Genomic DNA, 19,542 nt, shown 5'->3' on the forward strand with positions numbered 1-19,542 from the left:
ACCTGTACTTGGCCCATTGAACACAACTACAGATAGAATAGAGTTTGAAATTTCTAGTCTCTCTGGCCAGTGGAAAGTCCCTCCTTGAACTCTTTCTCATGAAATCAGGGTGACTAGTTTCTGTTTCATGCACCCCAGTTTCTGAAGGCAGAAAGGAGCAGCAAAGCTATGAGTGCCCAATGTTCATGCACATACTGAGCATCTCTTGGTTCCTGACATCAGCTCAGGCACCGCAGAACTGCAGTGGAAATAAAAGGGAGGGGCTGGCCTTTCATGTGGTACTGAAGGTGGAGTTAGCAAATATAGTGACTAATTATTCTGTTTAAACAGTGGCAGTGAAATTTAATTTCTGTCTAGCCAGTTAGGTGCAGAAAGGCTTTAAGGTCTTTGGGAACTGGAATAACTTTAATGAAGTGATGGGATAGAGGTTGCTGAAGGAGCATCCCATACACAAAGAATATGAGTGGCAAAATACAGACCTGAAGTCCAGGTATGGGTTGACATAAAATCTTCCTGGCTAAGCAATTAAAAACTTTCTCATTTGACTAACAGTGCACACACAACAAGGGTGGGATTGTTTATGGAAAAGATAAGGGTTGGGTCCCTAGGAGACCACCTGTACTGAGCTAGCCCAGAAAGACAACTAAGGAGCCAAAATACAGGGTCTGTCAGATCACCGTGGAAAAAAGACCCTGTCACTGAATAATAGCTGCCAAAAGGAACTGATTTTGGTTCAAGCCATGGTCTCTGAAAGGCTATCGTTCTGTCTAAAGCACACCACACCACAGTAGGCCATTTGGAATCAATAAGAGTAGAGATCACACCCAGGTTTTGATGTTCTCTCATGCGTGACCTTCAGGCAACTCAGGACCCTTACCTTCCTTGCTCAGCACAGGGTTGCAGTGAGTCTGCTAGTCCCTCTGAGCAGAGTTAAGATGTAAGAGTTTCGGCATCAGGGTCCATAAAGAACCCATTAGCCGCTCGTTTTGTACAGCAAGGACTGACTGAGGAGGGTACCACGCCCTCCCTGCCCTGTATCAGCATCATTTGGAGTGTGTTGAAAATATGAGTTTCCAGGATGCAGCCCCAGCTTTGATGCAGAACAGTCCAACTTCCATGCACTTGGTGACACCTGCACTCTAGAGACAGGGGGCACTGCTGTCTCACTATGGATTTCTTTGCCAACCGGTAGGCATTTGGATTGTTTTCAGCTTTTGTCTATAATTAATAATGCTAAGAAATTTATGTACAAGTATTCAGTTTTTGTGGGTGTAATTAGGCTATATAACCCTATGATGAGCCTTTTGAAAAATGTCAAATGTTTTCCATATTAGTCACAGTGTTTAACATTCCACTAATGTGAATGTGAAACCTAAGGTCCTAGGGCCTTAGTATTTCCTCACCCTTGATACAGTTGATGTTACCTGATTTATTGACTTGATAACCTAGAAGGTGTAAAGTGGCTTCTCATTGTGTGTTTGTTTCTCTCACTCTCCTTTTTGTTTGCTCTTTGAAACAATTTTGTTAAATAGTTGCCCACAGAAAATATTTTCTATATGAAAACATTAGTACAGGTGGCTATGCCTTCTAGGAAATATTACTTAGACTTGAAGAAAATACATATCATCATATGGTTTCAGCAAAGTTGTTTGGGAAAGTGTATGCTAGAAAATGCTTAAAATTTATCACTGTTAGGTATTTTCTTCTTACCAAGTTATAACTGTTACTTATATATCCTAGATAAAATCTTAATCGTTACTCCCCACATGGAGCACACTGGCACAAATCTATAGTCTCAGAACTCAGGAGGTTGAGACAGAGGGACCAGTAGTGCTAGCCTGTTCTTAGCTATGTAGAGATTTGAAGACAGATATTGTGTCAAATAAAAAGACCCCTCAATTTCTAAATTCTTGGAATTATCCTTCAAAGTACAAATGTTTTAATTATTTAAATTAAAGCTTAGTTTAAAATAAGTTTCAATTTATTTAAAATTAAATGTAATTTAATGGTATTTTCTTTACTGTCATATTATTGTGTGACATGTATTTTTGGTATCATATCTAAGACACCGTTGATTTACTCAAAATTTAGGCTTGTATTTTCTTTCAAGACTTTCATAGTTTTAGCTCTTACGTGTTAGACCTTTGTCCATTCTGAATTAGTGTTGCATATGATCTGAGGTAGAGTTCTAATTCATTTCTTTGCATGTAGACAAACTGCCTGATGGATATAAATAAGAAATGCTTTTGTTGGTTTTCTGATGTTGAGCTTCATTTTGACTTTAAATGTTTTTCCTTCTTCCTGTTTTCCTCCACTTTGCTCTTGTCATTGTGTATTGTCTGGTTTATTGTATCCTGTGAAGGTGTTTGAGGCAGTGTATTCTCCTTTGCTGTGCTAATAGTATTCCATAGACTCTGATGTGTGACATTATTGCAATTATTTTCTAGGCAGTCAGTAATTTAGAGTGTTAAAATTATTTAATTTTGCAACTGGCATATAATTGCACACATTTATCGGTAGTTTATGATAATTCAATGCTTGTAGAATAGTGGTCTTTAGAGGGGAGGAAGTCCTGGGAGAGACCTTGGGGAGGGAGTGGTCCATGCATAGTTAATAAGGAGGAAATGACGGTGTTCTACAACATAGTCAGTGGTCCCGCTTGGCAATAACCTATTATATGCTTTATAAAGTTCAGAATTTTAAAATAACTTTTTTGTTATTAATAATTATTCACTAAAGACATTTTGGTTTTTTTCCAGATTTATGAGGCATGTTTACCTTCTAATTTTATTAATGTCTTCTTTAAGTCCTGTAAATTAATTTTAATTGAATTTTAATGAGAGGTCATAAGTTGAATCATTGTCAGTTTTGTGAGATTAGATTTAGCTGTATCATCTTATGTACTTTATATTTGGTAATTTAAGTAGGAAATTGGAAGGGAAATATTTTCATTGGCATAACTGAAATAGAGTGATCATGTACATATTCATATATATGTTTTACTATTTTGTTTAGCATTTTACATTTCCCCATTTCTTTAAATGGTCTCTCATGTAGCCCAGGCTGGACTCAAGTTCACTATGTAGAGCAGGATAGCCATTAACTGCTGATCTTTCTACCTCCATATCCCATGAGCTAGAATCACAAGTGCCTCCCTAGTTTTGCAATTCTAGACAGCAGTGGTTATGATCTTTTATCCCTGTTTCACTGAATCTCTGAGAATAGTCTAGATATCACAGGTCTTTACTAAGTAGTTTTCTTACTGGAGAAACATGATTTCTAAAAAATGGGAAGCATGAACTGTTGTCTTCAGAATATTAAGTTCGTGACACTGTTAGAGCAGGACAGCTGTCCACAGATTCAAGCGTGGTTTAAGTGGGTTTGGCAGGCTGAATCCAAATAGTCTAAGATTTCAGTGTAGATAGTTGTGTCCATATCTTGAGACTGAAAACTGTCTGGGTTTATGGATTATTATTATTAGTGATCTGTCACTGAACCAGGTTCAGGGTTGGCATACAGTACCTATAGAACATATGAAGTGGATGACAAATCTCGAATTCTTAGAGCTTTGCTAAGTAAAACTATATATAGTTCAAGCAAAGTTACCTTGTTCAGAGGATATGTAGAAAAACACCCAAGAACTATTTTAATGGTTATCATTTGTATCTTGCAGAACTTTCTGGAAGAGCATCTTGGGCAGGCTGCATTAAGTGGCCTATGAATATACCAGATGGTTACTATGCAAACTCTGTGATTCTTCTCTAGAGCTCAGAGAAGGGTGTGTGCAGCAATCATCCAGAGTGAATCATCTCAGAAAGCAAGCTCAGGACTTCCCTCATTGACCTGGGTGCTCATGGCAAGAGGGAACCAGACCAGCACCTTTGAGTTCCTCCTCTGGGGACTCTCAGAGCAGCCAGAGCAGCAGCACATCCTCTTCCTGCTCTTCCTGTGGATGTACCTGGTCACCGTGGCTGGCAATCTGCTCATTGTCCTGGCCATTGTTACTGATGTACGACTCCACACTCCCATGTACTTCTTCCTCGCCAGCCTGTCCTGTGCTGACATCCTTTTCACCTCCACCACGGTACCCAAGGCCCTGGTGAACATCCACTCCCAGAGCAGGACCATCTCCTATGCAGGATGCCTAGCCCAGCTCTACTTCTTCTTAACTTTTGGAGACATGGACAGCTTCCTCCTGGCCACAATGGCCTATGACCGATTTGTGGCCATTTGTCACCCTCTGCACTACACAATGATCATGAGTTTCAGGCGTTGTTCACTCTTGGTGACAGCCTGCTGGACCCTTACAAATCTTGTTGCCATGACACACACTTTCCTCATATTCCGGCTCTCCTTCTGCTCCAAGAAGGTCATTCAAGATTTCTACTGTGACCTGGGGCCCCTGATGAAGATTTCTTGCTCTGATACCAGAATTAATGAGCTTGTGGTTCTCTTCTTGGGGGGCACAGCCATATTAGTCCCCCTTTTACTCATCATTGTATCTTATATTCGCATTATGCTAGCTGTCCTCAGGGTCCCATCTGCTCAAGGGAGGCTCAAGGCCTTTTCTACCTGTGGGTCCCACCTTGCTGTGGTGGCCCTGTTCTTTGGAACAGTGATAAGGGCTTATCTGTGCCCCTCATCCTCATCCTCCAACTCAGTGGTAGAGGACACAGCAGCTACTGTCATGTACACAGTGGTGACTCCCCTGCTGAATCCCTTCATTTACAGCCTTCGGAACAAAGACATGAAGGGGGCACTTGTCAGAATTGTCAGGGGCAAAGTCTCCTTCTCCTGAAACCAGTGCCTCCTTAGAGAAACTGAAGGTGTACTCAATTCCTTCTCCTTAGAACCATCATGAATTTTCTAACTCAGTGACTCCTTCTGAATCCTTCAGATGCTCTATCATGGTCTCGCTCACTCATTCCTCATATTAAGATTCTTAGATTTGAGGAAAATGAGATCTCTTTAGGCTTGGACTTGCTATGAATTTCTTTTTGTTTATTTATTTTATAAATGCATTAATCAGAATGATGATTGACTCAGTGAAAGACAGCATAATTGACCTTTGTTTCTATGTGTACAATTATTATGGAGCAGAAAATTGATTTTTTTGTCCAAAAGAAAATGCTTATTTTGGAGACTATCATCCATGAATACAATGCACTCCCCCATGTAACTTTATCCATCACCCCACACATTCTATTATCAAACTCATGTTCTCTTTTCCTATTGTGTGTACCCCACACCTGCATGTACTCACATGTAGCAAGGATTCTAATGGTCTTAATAATAAAAATCCAGAGTCAGAGATCAAGGGGTGAAAGCTGAGAGATTAGAAAAGTAGTAGCCAGCCACTAGAGAGATCTTTAACCTCTACTGAATCCTCAGATTGAAGGGGGCATCCTCTCACTACAAATTATCACATGGCATCCTTAGATTGCATCTTCAGACTGCATCTGAGCTCCTGTCTTCTCCCACCTTCTATCAACAACGTCTAGTTCATTTGTATTTGACAAATTCAGAGAAAATACTCAATATTTATCCTATTTTGGTGACTCCAAAGTGTTCTACCTAACTTACTTTCTATTGTAACTTGATTTCTGTGTCAGGTAATCAAGAAAAACTATAACTATCCAGTCTTCAACTTTCTCAGAGACCCAAGAAGAAAATAACATTAACTGAGTAAGCAGGAAGTGTAAGCAAGCAGTTTCTGTAAATTGTGAGAAATAACATAAACTGCTGGCTGCCTGGACAGTAACCCAAAGTTCTTCTGAAATGTTGGGGCATCCATTTTTGGCCTATAGGCCTTGAATATTCGACAGACTTTTCTATGATGCAGGGTTTTTGAAGGACTGTCCTACTTTGTCTGCAACATGTGGCAGTTACTATCTTTTAAATCCTGCTTGTTCCATAGGGCCTTAAGCTGTCAGTAGTTGAGGCAATGGAACTTTCTTGCCAGTGGCTTACTTTTGCTACAAATAAATCAAACTCCATGTGGAGTTTCTTTGATGCCCATCATCTTCTCTGAAGTATATTGGTGATGCCAGGAGCAGCCATGTCTCATTGTCATAAAAAAGAAAAAAGAACCTGTTACTAAGATGTCTTAAATGCCATATTCTGTAGATCTCTGAAGTGTTTAAAGATGACATGTCTACTTAAAATATATCTTTGACCTTGAAAACATATCTAATGTGACTATAAGTTCAATTATAATAGGTCATTAACTACTAAATTGCATTTATTATCCTAAATAGTTGATAATAATAATTTTCAAAGACTAGAAATTTTCATTAAATTGTCAAATGAGTTGTATGGGTACAACACCTTGAACAAGAGTAGAAATATATGTACAGTATGTTCTAATAAAATTAATCTCAAATTTGTATCAGTATACAAAATCTTAAGACAATATATCAAAATACAATTAAATGTAAAACATTTAAAAATAGTAGTTGTTTTTAAAAAATAGTCAATAATCTATCTTTTTATCTTATCAGCATAATACCATGATTTATATTATGAATTGTAGAAAAGAATCAACCTATGTTAAAGATTCTACAAGGCTCAGGGCTGATCAGAACTTGACAATTTTACAGAGTTGGAGTGTTGTATATCCATAGTCAAATTATCTTTATCATCCCTAGGTCTCTTAATAGCCATCACTGTTTATTTCTGTGTCTGACCTAACATTTGTGACAAATACATAGCCTTTGAAATATGTTCCTAAGAGACTCACTTCCATAATTTCAAAAGCTAAAAATGTCATGTGAAACTTATAACAGTTTCTCTGCTTTGATATAACCTGCTTACCTTCTGTCCTCACTAATGCACTTGGTAAATTCATTGACTTTTGAGATTTTGTTCTATAATTAATAAAGGTCCATGTTGCTGCTTCTCTTGTGGGATATGTTATTTGTGGCCGCCAGAATCTATGTTTCCTCATCATTATCTCCTGTTTGGCTCATAAAGAAACTATCTTGGGGGCCAAAGAGACAGCTCAGCTTTTAAGATCATTGAATACTGGTCCAAAACATTGGCTGACTACTGACAGAGAGATGACAAACAAATCAACCTAAAAGAATTAAGGAGCCTGAGAAAGATGAAGAGTTTTTGAACATATGATTGTATAGAATCACATAAAAGTTGATTATCTAGACATTAAAAGTAAACCATAAAAATAATTTCTAAAGGATTGTAAAAGGCAAAAATGCAAAAGTCAAATGAGAAAATATCTGTATGAAATTAAGGTAGGAGCTACCAACTTCACCTAGGTCAGATTGCACTAATAAAAACAAACCCAAGAAAACTTATTGTAAACTTTCATTCTTTTTAAACCAGTGGATGGAAAAATAAAAGGGAAATACACACTGTAGGCTAGCTAAAAGAATCTGCTACACACATTTCCACAAAGGATTAATAGTTGGCAGACCATGGAGTCCTACACATTTATAGAGCAGAACTTAAAACTCAGCAGGAAACCTGGAAAAGTTGTCACTTCTAAGCCAGCCCATTTTATCTATTACCTCCTAATGGATGCTCTTCAGTGTCTTACATTCTACTTTGTTGTCTAGGTATACAACAAAGCAGAAACTAGTGTGATTAATTGCTATAAAATGTTCTTGTACACTGTAAAAATTTGTCACTCATATTGGTTTAAGAAAAAACACTGATTGGCCAGTAGACAGGCAGGAAGTATAGGTGTGCCAACAAGGCCAATAGAATTCTGGGAAGAGAAAAAGCAGTCTGTCACCACCCACACACAGAGGAATCAAGATGAAAATGCTGTACTGAGAAATGGTACCAAGCCACATGGCTAAACATAGACAAGAATTATGGTTTAAGTTAAGATGTAAGAGCTAGTTAATAATAAGCCTGAGCTAACAAACCAACCAGTATATAATTAATGTGTATATTATCTGTGTGTTTCTATGGAACTAAACAACTGTGGGACCAGACAGGACAGAAACATTCATTTACAAATGGCACCCAAACCTTTGACAAGAATTTCCACATAAAGCCTGAGAAAGCTGTAAAAGTAAATAATAGACAAGAACAGAGTTAAGATTAGCTTCTTAGTAACCATCTTTTATCGGGTGGGCTCTGTTTGCTGGTGGCAAGCAGAGGAATGGCTCCTTTAAGAGTGATTTTCTGACTCAGTATTAGTAGCAAAAACAGTGCAGCTCTTTTAAGAGGCCCTGTAACCAAATAGTTAAATGGTGTTTATGAGCAGCCAGTGGCATGTTTTTTGGTGGTTGTATGGACCTAGAAATTCCATAGAGTTGTGGTAAAAAATGTGGCTCCCACTAGTACCTCTGTCATGAAGCTATACTCTCAGGAAGCCAACAAGTGGAGTGAATCCAGCTGTCAAAGCTGCGACTTTAATCCTTCGCAAATTAAAGACTCATGATCAGAAAAAGAGAGATATGCAGTAAAGACAGATTAAGACAGAAAAACCCTCTAAACAGTTTACAAAGTATTTAAAAATATGTTTATGTTTGGGAGGGAAAAGAAAAAGGATAGAGAAAATCTTTAAAAAAAAGAGAACAGTTGGATGTGGTGGCACACACATTTAATCCCAGCACTTTGGAAGTAGAGGCAAGTGAATCTTTGTGAGTTTGAGGTCCAGGCATGGTAGCACACACCTTTAATTCCAGTACTTGGGAGGCAGAGGCAGATGGATCTCTCTGAGATTCAGGTCAGCCTGTTCTACAGAGTGAGATCCAGGACAGCCAAAGAGCATAGAAAGACCCAGTCTCTAAAAAAAAATTAAGAATAAAAATAAAAGAAATATAGCTACAAATGGCATATAAAGATGGAAAATACATACAGAGTCTGGATACCGGATGTTATTATGTTGTCTTGAGTTGTTTGGCTGCTGAGAAAGGAAAAACAGCTACTAAAAGACATTTGATTACAAATGCTGCAGGACTAATCCAACCTATATATTTTGAAAATGTCTAGACATCAAAATTTAAGTCAAAAGATATGTTACTTTGGAGAAGAGGTTTTGTTTTCATTTCCACAGGAAATGAGAGGCTGTGGATTCATTCTGGGTTAAAAAAATAGGGTTTGATCAAGGAAGACTGCCTGAAAATTATCCAATAAGAACAGATGGCTCAAATGATCCAACGTTCCAGAGGACCTCTGTTGCAGTTTCCTCTGAGGTCTACATCTAGAACAGCCCAAGACTGCTGGCTGAGATGACCTAGGCTTACAGATTCTCTAGTCAAAAGTTGACCATAATCCTAATTTTTTTTAGGTCCCCATAAGATTATCAGTGCATCCCAATTATCAGGAAGTAGCCTAAAAACTATGCCCACATTCCCAAAAATGGATTATGAATGTTTGTCTTTGTTTAGTGTATTGGTTACAAGTTGTTATAAATAATGTTGAGGAAAAAAGCTAAACAAAGGAGATGAGAGTTAGAATTATTGTTTTGAAAAGAAAAAAGGGGAAATGTTGTGGGAAATGCTCTTGTACATTGTAAAGATTTGTTACACATATCGGTTTAATACAATGCTGATTGGCCAGTAGCCAGGCAGGAAGTATAGGTGGGACAAGCAGAAGAAGAGATTTCTGGGAAGAGGAAAGGCAGTCAGCCACCACCTAGATGCAGAAGATGCAAGATGAAAATGTTGCAATGAGAAAGGTTATGAAGCCATGTGGCTAGTGGCTAAACAGACAAGAATTATGGGTTAATTTAAGGTGTAAGAGTTAGTTAATAATAAGCATGAATGCAAATGGATGGAACTAGAAGAAAAAAAGCCATACTGAGTGAGGTAACTCAGACCCAGAAAGATGAACATGGACTACTCACTAATAAGTGGATATTAGCTGTATGGCAGTTGTATGGCTGGGCAGACTGTAAAGGGTAATGAGCCCAGTCCATGACCCTAGAGAAACTAAGTAACAAGATGAACCCTAAGAAAAAAAATATAGATCTACCTGGAAAGGGGAGATAGACTAGATCTTCTGACAAAAATTGGGAGTATGAGGGTTGAGGGAGAAGGGAAGGTAGAAGGAGAAAAGGAGGGGAGAAGGAAGGGGGCAGGAGAACTTCAGAGAGTGAGATAGTCGAGATGGAGGAGGGACAGAGATGAGAGCATGGAAAGAAATATCTTGATTAAGGGAGCCATTGTTGGGCTGGCAAGAAGGCTGGCACTAGAGAAATTCCCAGGAATCCATGAGGATGACCCCAGCTAAGACCTAATCAATAGAGGAGAGGGTTCCGGAACTGGCCTTGCACTGCAATCAGACTGATGAATATCACCATATCTTAAATATCACCATAGAGCTTTCATCTAGCAACTGATGGAAACAGAGGTAGAAAATCACATTGAAGTACTGGCCTGAGCTCCAAAAGTCTAGTTGAGGAGTGGGAGCAATGAGAATATGAGCAAAGAGGTCAAGACCATGATGGGGACATTCATTGAGACAGTTTAACTGAGTTAATGAGAGTTCATCAACTCTGGTCAGACAGGGAGGAAAGAGCATGGGACCAAACTACCAAACTAGTCCCTCTGAATGTGGATGGCAGTCGAATGGCTGGGGCAGACTGAGAGGCCACTGGCAGTGGCACCAGAATTTATCCTTACTGCATGTACTGGCTTTTTGGAACCCATTCTCTTTTGATGGATAACTTGCTCAGCCTAGATATAGTAGGGAGAACTTTGGACCTTCCTAAAAGCAATGTGCCTTACTCTCTCTGAGGAGTGGATTGGGGTTGAGGTGGAGTATAGGTGGAGGGGATGGGAGGAGAGGGAGAGAGTGGAAACTGGGAATGATATGTAAAATGAAAAAAAAGATAGCTTCTTTTCTTTTTTTAAAAAATAAAAAAGTTATAAGCCTGACCTAATAGAACAACGAGATTACAATTAATGTAGGCCTCTGTGTGTTTCTATGGGACTGAACAGTTGCAGGACTGGGCAGGACAGAAACATTTGTTTACAATTCTTTTGATTGTTCTGTGGATAAATTTCTCTGATGCTGACAGGAAATGATTGAACCAAATTTGGTTTTTGGGTCTGACCCCCTAAAGCATTTTCTTATGGCAAAGGAAGGCCTGTCTCTTCTTGATCTGTATTTATTAGTTCAATGCTGGCCTTTGCCACACCTTCTACATACTCCAGAATGCTAAGGGCTTCTATTTGGATTATCTGTAAAAAAAATTGTTTAAAGGATTTCCTTGCCTACAATCCATTTTCAGATAACCTTGCTTTCCACAATTAAAACATCTGACATTTTGATCTTTCTTAAAATTTTTAGAAATTACTTTTCCTATAATAAGCGTGAGATCCCACACTTATTATCTTTCTAATTGTCTATTGGTGCTGATCTTGCCTTTAAAGGCCTAATCACTGCTTTGAATTCTGAATTAGAATTTTCAAAAATCAAAGATTTTATTAATATTTGTCTGTCATTTGGATTTTATGCTATTCTATTTACACCTAAAATCAATCTCTGCAAAAAATTAGTGAAGTCTTCTTTTGAATCTTGTATAATTTTAGTAAATGACCCAGACTCCTTCCCTGATACTTCAAACTTTTCCCAAGCATTCAATGCTGCTAAATGACATAGAGTCAGGGTGTAATCATTAAATTTAAACTGTCTTTGCAAATTATGATATTGTCCTTTACTGGGAAACTGGTCTTGGGAACTATCAATACCTCTAGCCTATTTCATTGCTTTATGGCTCTAGCTTCCTCTTTCCACCATATTCTCCATTATAACTGAGGATTGGCTTCCAATATTGCTGTAGATAAATATTTCAAGTCATGGGGAATGATTCCGTTCTTAGTTTTCCATGAATTTAGCATCTGCTTCACACAGAGTGAATGCATACCATTTCATATGACTGCTTCCTTAAATCTCCTCATATCTAATATTACTACTGGATTCCATTAAACTTCTGCATAATGCTGGGGCTGCCTGTCATCTTCTGGTTGTTCTCGTATAGCAACTAGATCAGGTTTGTTTTCTATTATTATTACTATTATTATTATTAAAAATTTCTGCCTCCTCCCCACCTCCCATTTTCCTCCCGCTCCCTTAACTCCCTTCCCCCTCCCTTTCCAGTCCAAGGAGCAGTCAAGGTTCCCTGCTCTGCGGGAAGTCCAAGGTCCAACCCACTCCATTCAGGTCCAGGAAGGCGCACATCTAAACAGACTAGGCTCCCCCAAAGCCAGTACATGCAGTAGGATCAAAACCCAGTGCCATTGTTCTTGGCTTCTCAGTCAGCCCTCCTTGTCCGCCACATTCAGAGAATCCGGTTTGATCCCATGCTTTTTCAGTCCCAGTCGAGTTGGCCTTGGTGAGCTCCCATTAGACCAGCCCCACCGTCTCAGTGAGTTGGTGCACTCCTCGAGGTCCTGACTTCCTTGCTCATGTTCTCCCTCCTTCAGCTCCTCATTTGGGCCTTGGGAGCTCAGTCCTGTGCTTTAATGTGGGTCTTCTTGGGCTGCCGCTTTTCACTTTCATCATGGAATGATGAGGTAGGTTTTGCTTAAATTCCTCTGTCTGTGTCTAAGTATTCTTCTTGTTTTCATTAATAGAAAATAGATAAGAAATATGAGTTAAGTTGTAAGAGCTAGTTAGTAACAAACCTATGCTATTGACTTAAATTAAAAATAAGAAGTCTTTTTGTGGTTATTTGGGGCATGTTGGCCTACATATCAGTATCATTATTTCATTGTTCTAGTATCCAAGACGTAGCCATTAAGAACCATTCAAAATGACTTCTTTGTCTCTTAGCATGTTTCCACCGTTGTTGATCTTACTCTTGGACCTCTTTATAGCACATGCTATTACCATGTACAAAGAGTGAGGGAAAAGCCACACTGAAAGTAGAATGTTAATGATTTAAAATGTATATACATATAAACATACATTTATACATAATGTATATTTTATGATAGTATTTTATATAATATACATACTATATATTATGCACAAACATATTTATATTCTATGTATAAATATTTATACATTATATGTATAAATATAAACATATTATACATAATATATATATTTACTGTCTCAAAAACTCCATAAAATGAAACAATCTGAACAAAAGCTTTTGATTTATTTTAAGGGGTGTGTGTGAAAAATTATAGGCCAAAGGAGATTTTATTTAGTTGTAAGGGACAGCATTCTCTAGTTCAGTCTAGGAAACAGTTAATGAATTTTTTTGAAAGATGTTCAGTGCTACTGGACCACATCTTTCTCCTTTTCAAGAACTTGCTCCTGAGGGAATGTGTGAGTCCTGAGGCAATTACCAAGCTCTAGTTTCCCGCAAGAGATGAAATCTCACACTGGTTCTTCTGGGAAATAAATACATGGGTAAGTCCTCTGACAGCCCAGGGCTGGAACTCTTCATGTGGTATTATTGGGGTTCTGATGTTGAGGATCAGAGCTCAATCTGCAGTCCTGCTGCATGGGGTGTGTTGGGATTCACTGAGCACCAAAGGAGGCTTCAAGATGTGATCTTATTAGACTCCACTTGAAAGTGACATAGTCTCAGAGTCTCAGGAAACTTTTCATGTGTCAATTAACACAGAGGACTGAAGAAGTGGTACCAGGTCATTGTGATGGCGACAGGGACACACACAGGCAGTATGGTGAGCTCACAACTGGGGTGAAACACAACCCTAAAGGACCCCTGTTCACCATCACAGAAGCAGAATGTCAGGACCTGCAAGAAAATGTAAATAAGGTTTGCTTCCCATCTCTAAAGAGAAAGTCCCTGTTACTGAACAACAATAGATATGCTAATGTGGACTCCTTTGGACGCACACTTGCACACATATAAAACCAGGAGGCTTCAATCTTAGACAAAGAACTATGGCAGGCAACTAAGGAATGCCGAGATTAGGAGAAATATTCTTCTCCGGTGAAAACACACCAACTGGTAATACAATACCAAGTGGTCAGCCTTGAAAACATGATTGCATGGAATGTTATACATATGGAGAAAGTTGTATTTATGTATTTAAGAATATATACATATATGAACATGAACATGTACACACACATGTAACAACAATTAATGAAAAAGAGGAAATGATTTGAAAGAGTATAAAGAGGGATGTACAGGAGGGTATAGAAGCAATGAAAAATGATGCAATTATATTATAATCTCAAAAGATAAAAGAAATAATTCAGTTTTGGAAAGGCATCAGAAGAAAGAAAACAAAACAACCTTAGCATATAGAGACTGTCATGTATTATGAAGTGAAGTGGTATAATGGAGAGGAACCGGGGTATAGTTGGCTCATTATTATATGAAGTTAGACTTAAGAATTACCACTAGTGATTTAATTGCAATTGAGTTGTAGACATACTTTGATTTGAAGGAGGTTATAGTTTTATGATAATAACTGTTTTTAGCATAGAATATGTGGTATTTCCTTCTCTCTTTTAAAATAATGAGTATCCTTTTTTAAAATAAAATTTTATGGTCTTCATTTTTTAGGTCTTAAGCTTTACTTGTGTTTATTCTTAGATGTTTTAGGGATTTTGTTCTTAACACTTTACTGCCTTAACTTTTACAAAATTTCCATTCTAGTTTTGGTTATCAAAATTGGGGGAAATTGTTGGTATGTGTATATCTTATATCTATCCCTCATTCGGTGAATAATCTCCCATCGTAGGTCCTTACATAGCTTCTCCATATATATCAGCCTGAGTAGGTGTTACACTGTTGGTCCTGAAAACCTCATCTGCTCCTACCTCACTGAGAAAATCCTTATGGTCAGGGAGACCCAGCTTTGAGTTCACCTAAAAACAAGAGGGAAGAGTCAACTTGAGATGGTATAAGCAAAGATCAAAATTCTGGAATTTTAGGAACGTTTCACAGTGTACATTAGGCAAGATCTCTGAGCACCAGCTTCCTCCCAATCAGTCGGAGATAAATGGTCAAACAATGCAAACCATATGAAGATCTTCTACAGTATCTCAGAATGCTCATGAGAGACGCTTGCTAATGTTAATAGAGTTTGAGGAATGAATGTATTTGGTACTAAAAAATTCAAAGATATATAAATATGTGCCTTCTTAATATTTAAAACTGCATGTATAATCTAGAAAACTGTACATATTTATAAACGCAGAATCATTCTATCTTAGTAGAAATTGCTTTAGGTTCCAGCACTTTACTTAGTTTTTTTCTATGAGGTTCTCAGATTCTTGGACTGGATCTTGTAATTTTATTTTTTATAACTATATCTCCTTTTCTCATTACTTTATTTTCTTTGACATTGGCATCTGAATTTGGGAAGTATAGTTTAAGTTTTTTTTATGGTTTATTTTTTTATATTTAAAAATTTCCATCTCCTCCCTTCCTCCTCCCCCTTCCCTTCCCTCCCCTCCACCCATACCCCCCCTCCCTCCCTCTCGAAGCCAAGGAGCCATCAGGGTTCTCTACTCTATGTTAAAACCAAGGTCCTTCCAACTCCCCCCAGGTCCAGGAAGGTGATGGACCAAGCTGAGAAGGCTCCCACAGAGCCCGTCCATGCAGAAGAATCAGAGCCCAGCGCCATTGTCCTTTGCTTCTCAGTCAGCCCCCACTGTCGGCCACATTTTACAAAATAAGTTATTATTTCTGGAACTCCATTTAATGTTTCCAGTATTCTATGTACGTTGTTAACACATTTTTTTCTGTTGAAATATGTTAAAGCAACCTATAGTTACTGAGTTATTACACATATAAAAATTCAGTCTGTATTTTAAAAAGAATCCTCTTACATATTGCCTCAAAAGCATTTTCAATGCCTGTTTAACTAACAGTAATTTTTATTCTATTCTACCACTTGACTATGTTCAGTTTCTCTAGATATACTGCAAACTTTCTTTCTTTTTTTTCTTTTTTTCAAGACAGGGTTTCACTGTAGCTTTGAAGCTTGTCCTGGAAACTAGTTCTTGTAGACCAGCCTGGCCTTGAACTCACAGAGATCCGCCTTCCTCTGCCTCCTGAGTGCTGGGATTAAAGACGTAGACCACCACTGCTTGCAAACTTTCTCTTTAGATCCATTTGTTCAAGTGGAACCTAGTCCAGAACCTTGCATTACATGTGGTTGCTAGGATTCCCATTGCAGACTTTAGCAGCTCATTTTGTACAGCAAGGACTGACTGAGGAGGGTACCATGCCCTTCCTGCCCAGCATCAGCAACACCTGGAGCTTGTTGGAAGTATGAGTTCCCAGGATGCAGCCCCAGCTCTGATGCAGAACAGACCGACTTAGGGACATCTGCGCTCTAGAGTCCAGGGGCACTGCTGTCTCACTATGGATTCATTTACTAACTGGTAGGCATTTGAGCTGTTTTCATTTTTGTCTATAATGAATAATGTTAAGAAGTTTATGTACATGTTTTTGCTTTTCCTGGGTGTAACAAGGTTATATAACCCTATGATGAGCCTTTTGAGAAATGTCACATTGTTTTCACATTCCACCAGCAGGTCCTTGGGTATCAGGGTTTTCTCATTCTTGATACAGTTGATTTTTACCTGACTAGGCATTTTATTGTGTGCTTGTGTTTCTCACTCTCTGTTTTGTTTGCTCTTTGAAACAATTTTGTTTGGTGGTTGTCCACAGAAAATATTTTCTGTATGAAAACGTTAGTACATACAGGTATGCCTTCTAGGAAACAATTCTTAGACTCAAAGAAAAATACATCTCATCATATGGGTTCAATAAAGTTGCTTGGGAAAGTGTGTGCTAGAAAATGCTTAAAATATATCACTCTTAGCTACCCTGTTGCTTATATATTCTAGATAAAAATTTTAAACATTACTTTCCAAATGGAGCACACTGGCACATATCTATAGTCTCAGAACTCAGGAGGTTGAGGCAGAAGGCTCAGTAGTTCTAGGTCGTCATTAGCTATAGAGAATTTGAGGATAGATTTGCTACACGTGGTCCTGTCTCAAAAACAAATAACCTCCAACATTCTGAATTTTTGAGATTATATTTTGAAGCACAAATGTTTCAATTATTTGGATTAAAGCTCATTTTAAATTGAGTTTTAATTTGATTAAAATTAAATTAATTGATGATGTTTTCTTTACTGTCATGTTATTGTGTGACATGGATTTACTTGAAAATTTGGGCTTGCATTTTCTTCAAACACTTTACAGCGTTAGCTCTTACATGTTAGGCCTTTGTCCATTCTGAATTAACACTGTATATGCTTTGAGGTAGGATAATTAGTATTGTATATGCTCTGAGGTAGAGTAATTAGTATTGTATATGCTCTGAGGTAGGGTAATTAGTGTTGTATATGCTCTGAGGTAGGGTTTTAATTCATTCTTTTGCATGTAGACAAACTGCCTGATGGATATAAGTAAGAAATCCCTTTGTTAGTTTTCTGATGTTGAGCTTCAACTTGACCTAAACTGTTTTTCCATTCATTGCTTTCCTTCATTTTGTTCTTGTCCTTGAGTATCGTATGGGTTATTGTATTGCAAAGTTGTTCATGGCAGTGCATTCTCCTTTGCTGTGCTGCTAATATTCCACAGACTCTGATGTGTGACATTGCTAGCATTATTTTCTAGACATTCAGTAATTTTGTTAGTTAATAGTATTTTATTTTGTAACTGACACATAATTTCACATATTTATGGGTAGTCTATGATAATTCAACACATGTAGGACAGTGACTTTTAGAGGGAGGAAGAGTCCTGGGATGGATTTAGGGAGGTAGTGCCCAATGCATAGTTGTTAAGGAGGAAGTGACAGTGTTCTACAACACACTCGGTGATCCTGCTTGGCAATAACCTATTGAATATTTTATAGAATGTAGATTGTAAAATACATTTTTGTTATTAGTAATTCTCTACTAAAGACATTGCACCCTTCTTTCAGGTTTATGAGGCATTTTTATTTTCTAACATTGTTACTGTCTTCTTTAAGTTTTGTAAATAACTTTATTGATTTTTTGTTTTAATTTGAAAATTTCATTCTATTTATTAAAAGCTAATACAAGTTATGGAATGATTCCCCCATATTATTCTGTATTCATCATTTCTAAAGTTGTTTTTATTGAGCTATATATTTTTTCCATTCCCCTCTTTTCCTCTCCTTCCCCTTCTATCTTCACCCATCATCATTTGCATCTTGCAGAACTTTCTGGAAGAGCATCTTGGGCAGGCTGCATTAAGTGTCCAATGAATAAACCAGATGGTTACTATGCAACACTGACTTTTCTCTAGAGCTCAGAGAAGGGTGTATGCAGCAATCATCCAGAGTGAATCATCTCAGAAAGCAAGCTCAGGATTTCCCTCATTGACCTCGGTGCTCATGGCAAGAGGGAACCAGACCAGCACCTTTGAGTTCCTCCTCTGGGGACTCTCAGAGCAGCCAGAGCAGCAGCACATCCTCTTCCTGCTCTTCCTGTGGATGTACTTGGTCACCGTGGCTGGCAATTTGCTCATTGTCCTGGCCATTGTTACTGATGTACAACTCCACACTCCCATGTACTTCTTCCTGGCCAGCCTGTCCTGTGATGACATCCTTTTCACCTCTACCACGGTACCCAAGGCCCTGGTGAACATCCACTCCCAGAGCAGGACCATCTCCTATGCAGGATGCCTGGTCCAGCTCTACTTCTTTTTAACCTTTGGAGACATGGACATCTTCCTCCTGGCCACAATGGCCTATGACCGATTTGTGGCCATTTGTCACCCTCTGCACTACACAATGATCATGAGCTTCAGGCGTTGTTCACTCTTGGTGACAGCCTGCTGGACCCTTACAAATCTTGTTGCCATGACACACACCTTCCTCATGTTCCATCTCTCCTTCTGTTCCAAGAAGGTCATTCCAGATTTCTACTGTGACCTGGGCCCCCTAATGAAGATTGCTTGCTCTGACACCCGAATTAATGAGCTTGTGCTTCTCTTCTTGGGGGGTGCAGTCATATTAATCCCCTTTTTGCTCATCCTTGTGTCTTACATTCGCATTGTATCAGCTATCCTCAGAGTCCCTTCTGCCCAGGGGAGGCGCAAGGCCTTTTCTACCTGTGGGTCCCACCTTGCTGTGGTGGCCCTGTGCTTTGGAACAGTGATAAAGGCTTATCTGTGCCCCTCATCCTCATCCTCCAACTCAGTGGTAGAGGACACAGCAGCTACTGTCATGTATACAGTGGTAACTCCTTTACTGAACCCCTTCATTTACAGCCTTCGGAACAGAGACATGAAGGGGGCACTGGTCAGAATTCTCAGGGGCAAAATCTTCTTCTCTTGAGGCCAGTGATGTTTGCAAAGGGACAAAGTGTGTCCTCTATTCTCTCAGCACAGGATCTTCCAGAATTTTCTACCTCAAGGGTCTCCTTCTGAATCCTACATATGCTCTATCATAGCCCTGCTCACTTACTCCTCACTCAAGTTTCTTAGATTTGAGGAAATGAAAGATTCTCTTTAAGTGTGGACTTATTATGAAATGTTTCTTTGTTCATTTATTTTGTAATTTCATTCTCAGAAGGATGATTTACTCAATGAAAGACAGCATAATAGACAATTGTTTCTGTGTGCACAGTTATTCTGGAG

The 19,542-nt window shown here is 38.6% G+C and overlaps 2 protein-coding genes across 2 annotated transcripts; both read left to right on the top strand.

The window, feature by feature from the left end:
* The first annotated feature begins 3,853 nt into the window (after positions 1–3,853).
* LOC119813078 (olfactory receptor 1P1-like) lies at positions 3,854–4,798 on the top strand. The gene has a single exon (XM_038328195.1). It carries the CDS (start codon positions 3,854–3,856, stop codon positions 4,796–4,798), a length of 945 nt encoding a protein of 314 aa, XP_038184123.1.
* Positions 4,799–18,295: 13,497 nt separating this feature from the next.
* Positions 18,296–19,240, top strand: LOC119813109 (olfactory receptor 1P1-like). Its single transcript, XM_038328236.1, has one exon. The coding sequence runs from the start codon at positions 18,296–18,298 to the stop codon at positions 19,238–19,240; it is 945 nt and encodes a 314-aa protein (XP_038184164.1).
* The last annotated feature ends 302 nt before the right edge of the window (positions 19,241–19,542 follow it).

Source organism: Arvicola amphibius, chromosome 4 (assembly GCF_903992535.2).
Source record: "Arvicola amphibius chromosome 4, mArvAmp1.2, whole genome shotgun sequence".
Taxonomy (NCBI): Eukaryota; Metazoa; Chordata; class Mammalia; order Rodentia; family Cricetidae; genus Arvicola; species Arvicola amphibius.

Excerpts from the sequence above, each read along its gene's own strand:
- LOC119813078 (XM_038328195.1), top strand. The coding sequence starts at position 3,854 with ATGGCAAGAGGGAACCAGACCAGCACCTTTGAGTTCCTCCTCTGGGGA.
- LOC119813109 (XM_038328236.1), top strand. The coding sequence starts at position 18,296 with ATGGCAAGAGGGAACCAGACCAGCACCTTTGAGTTCCTCCTCTGGGGA.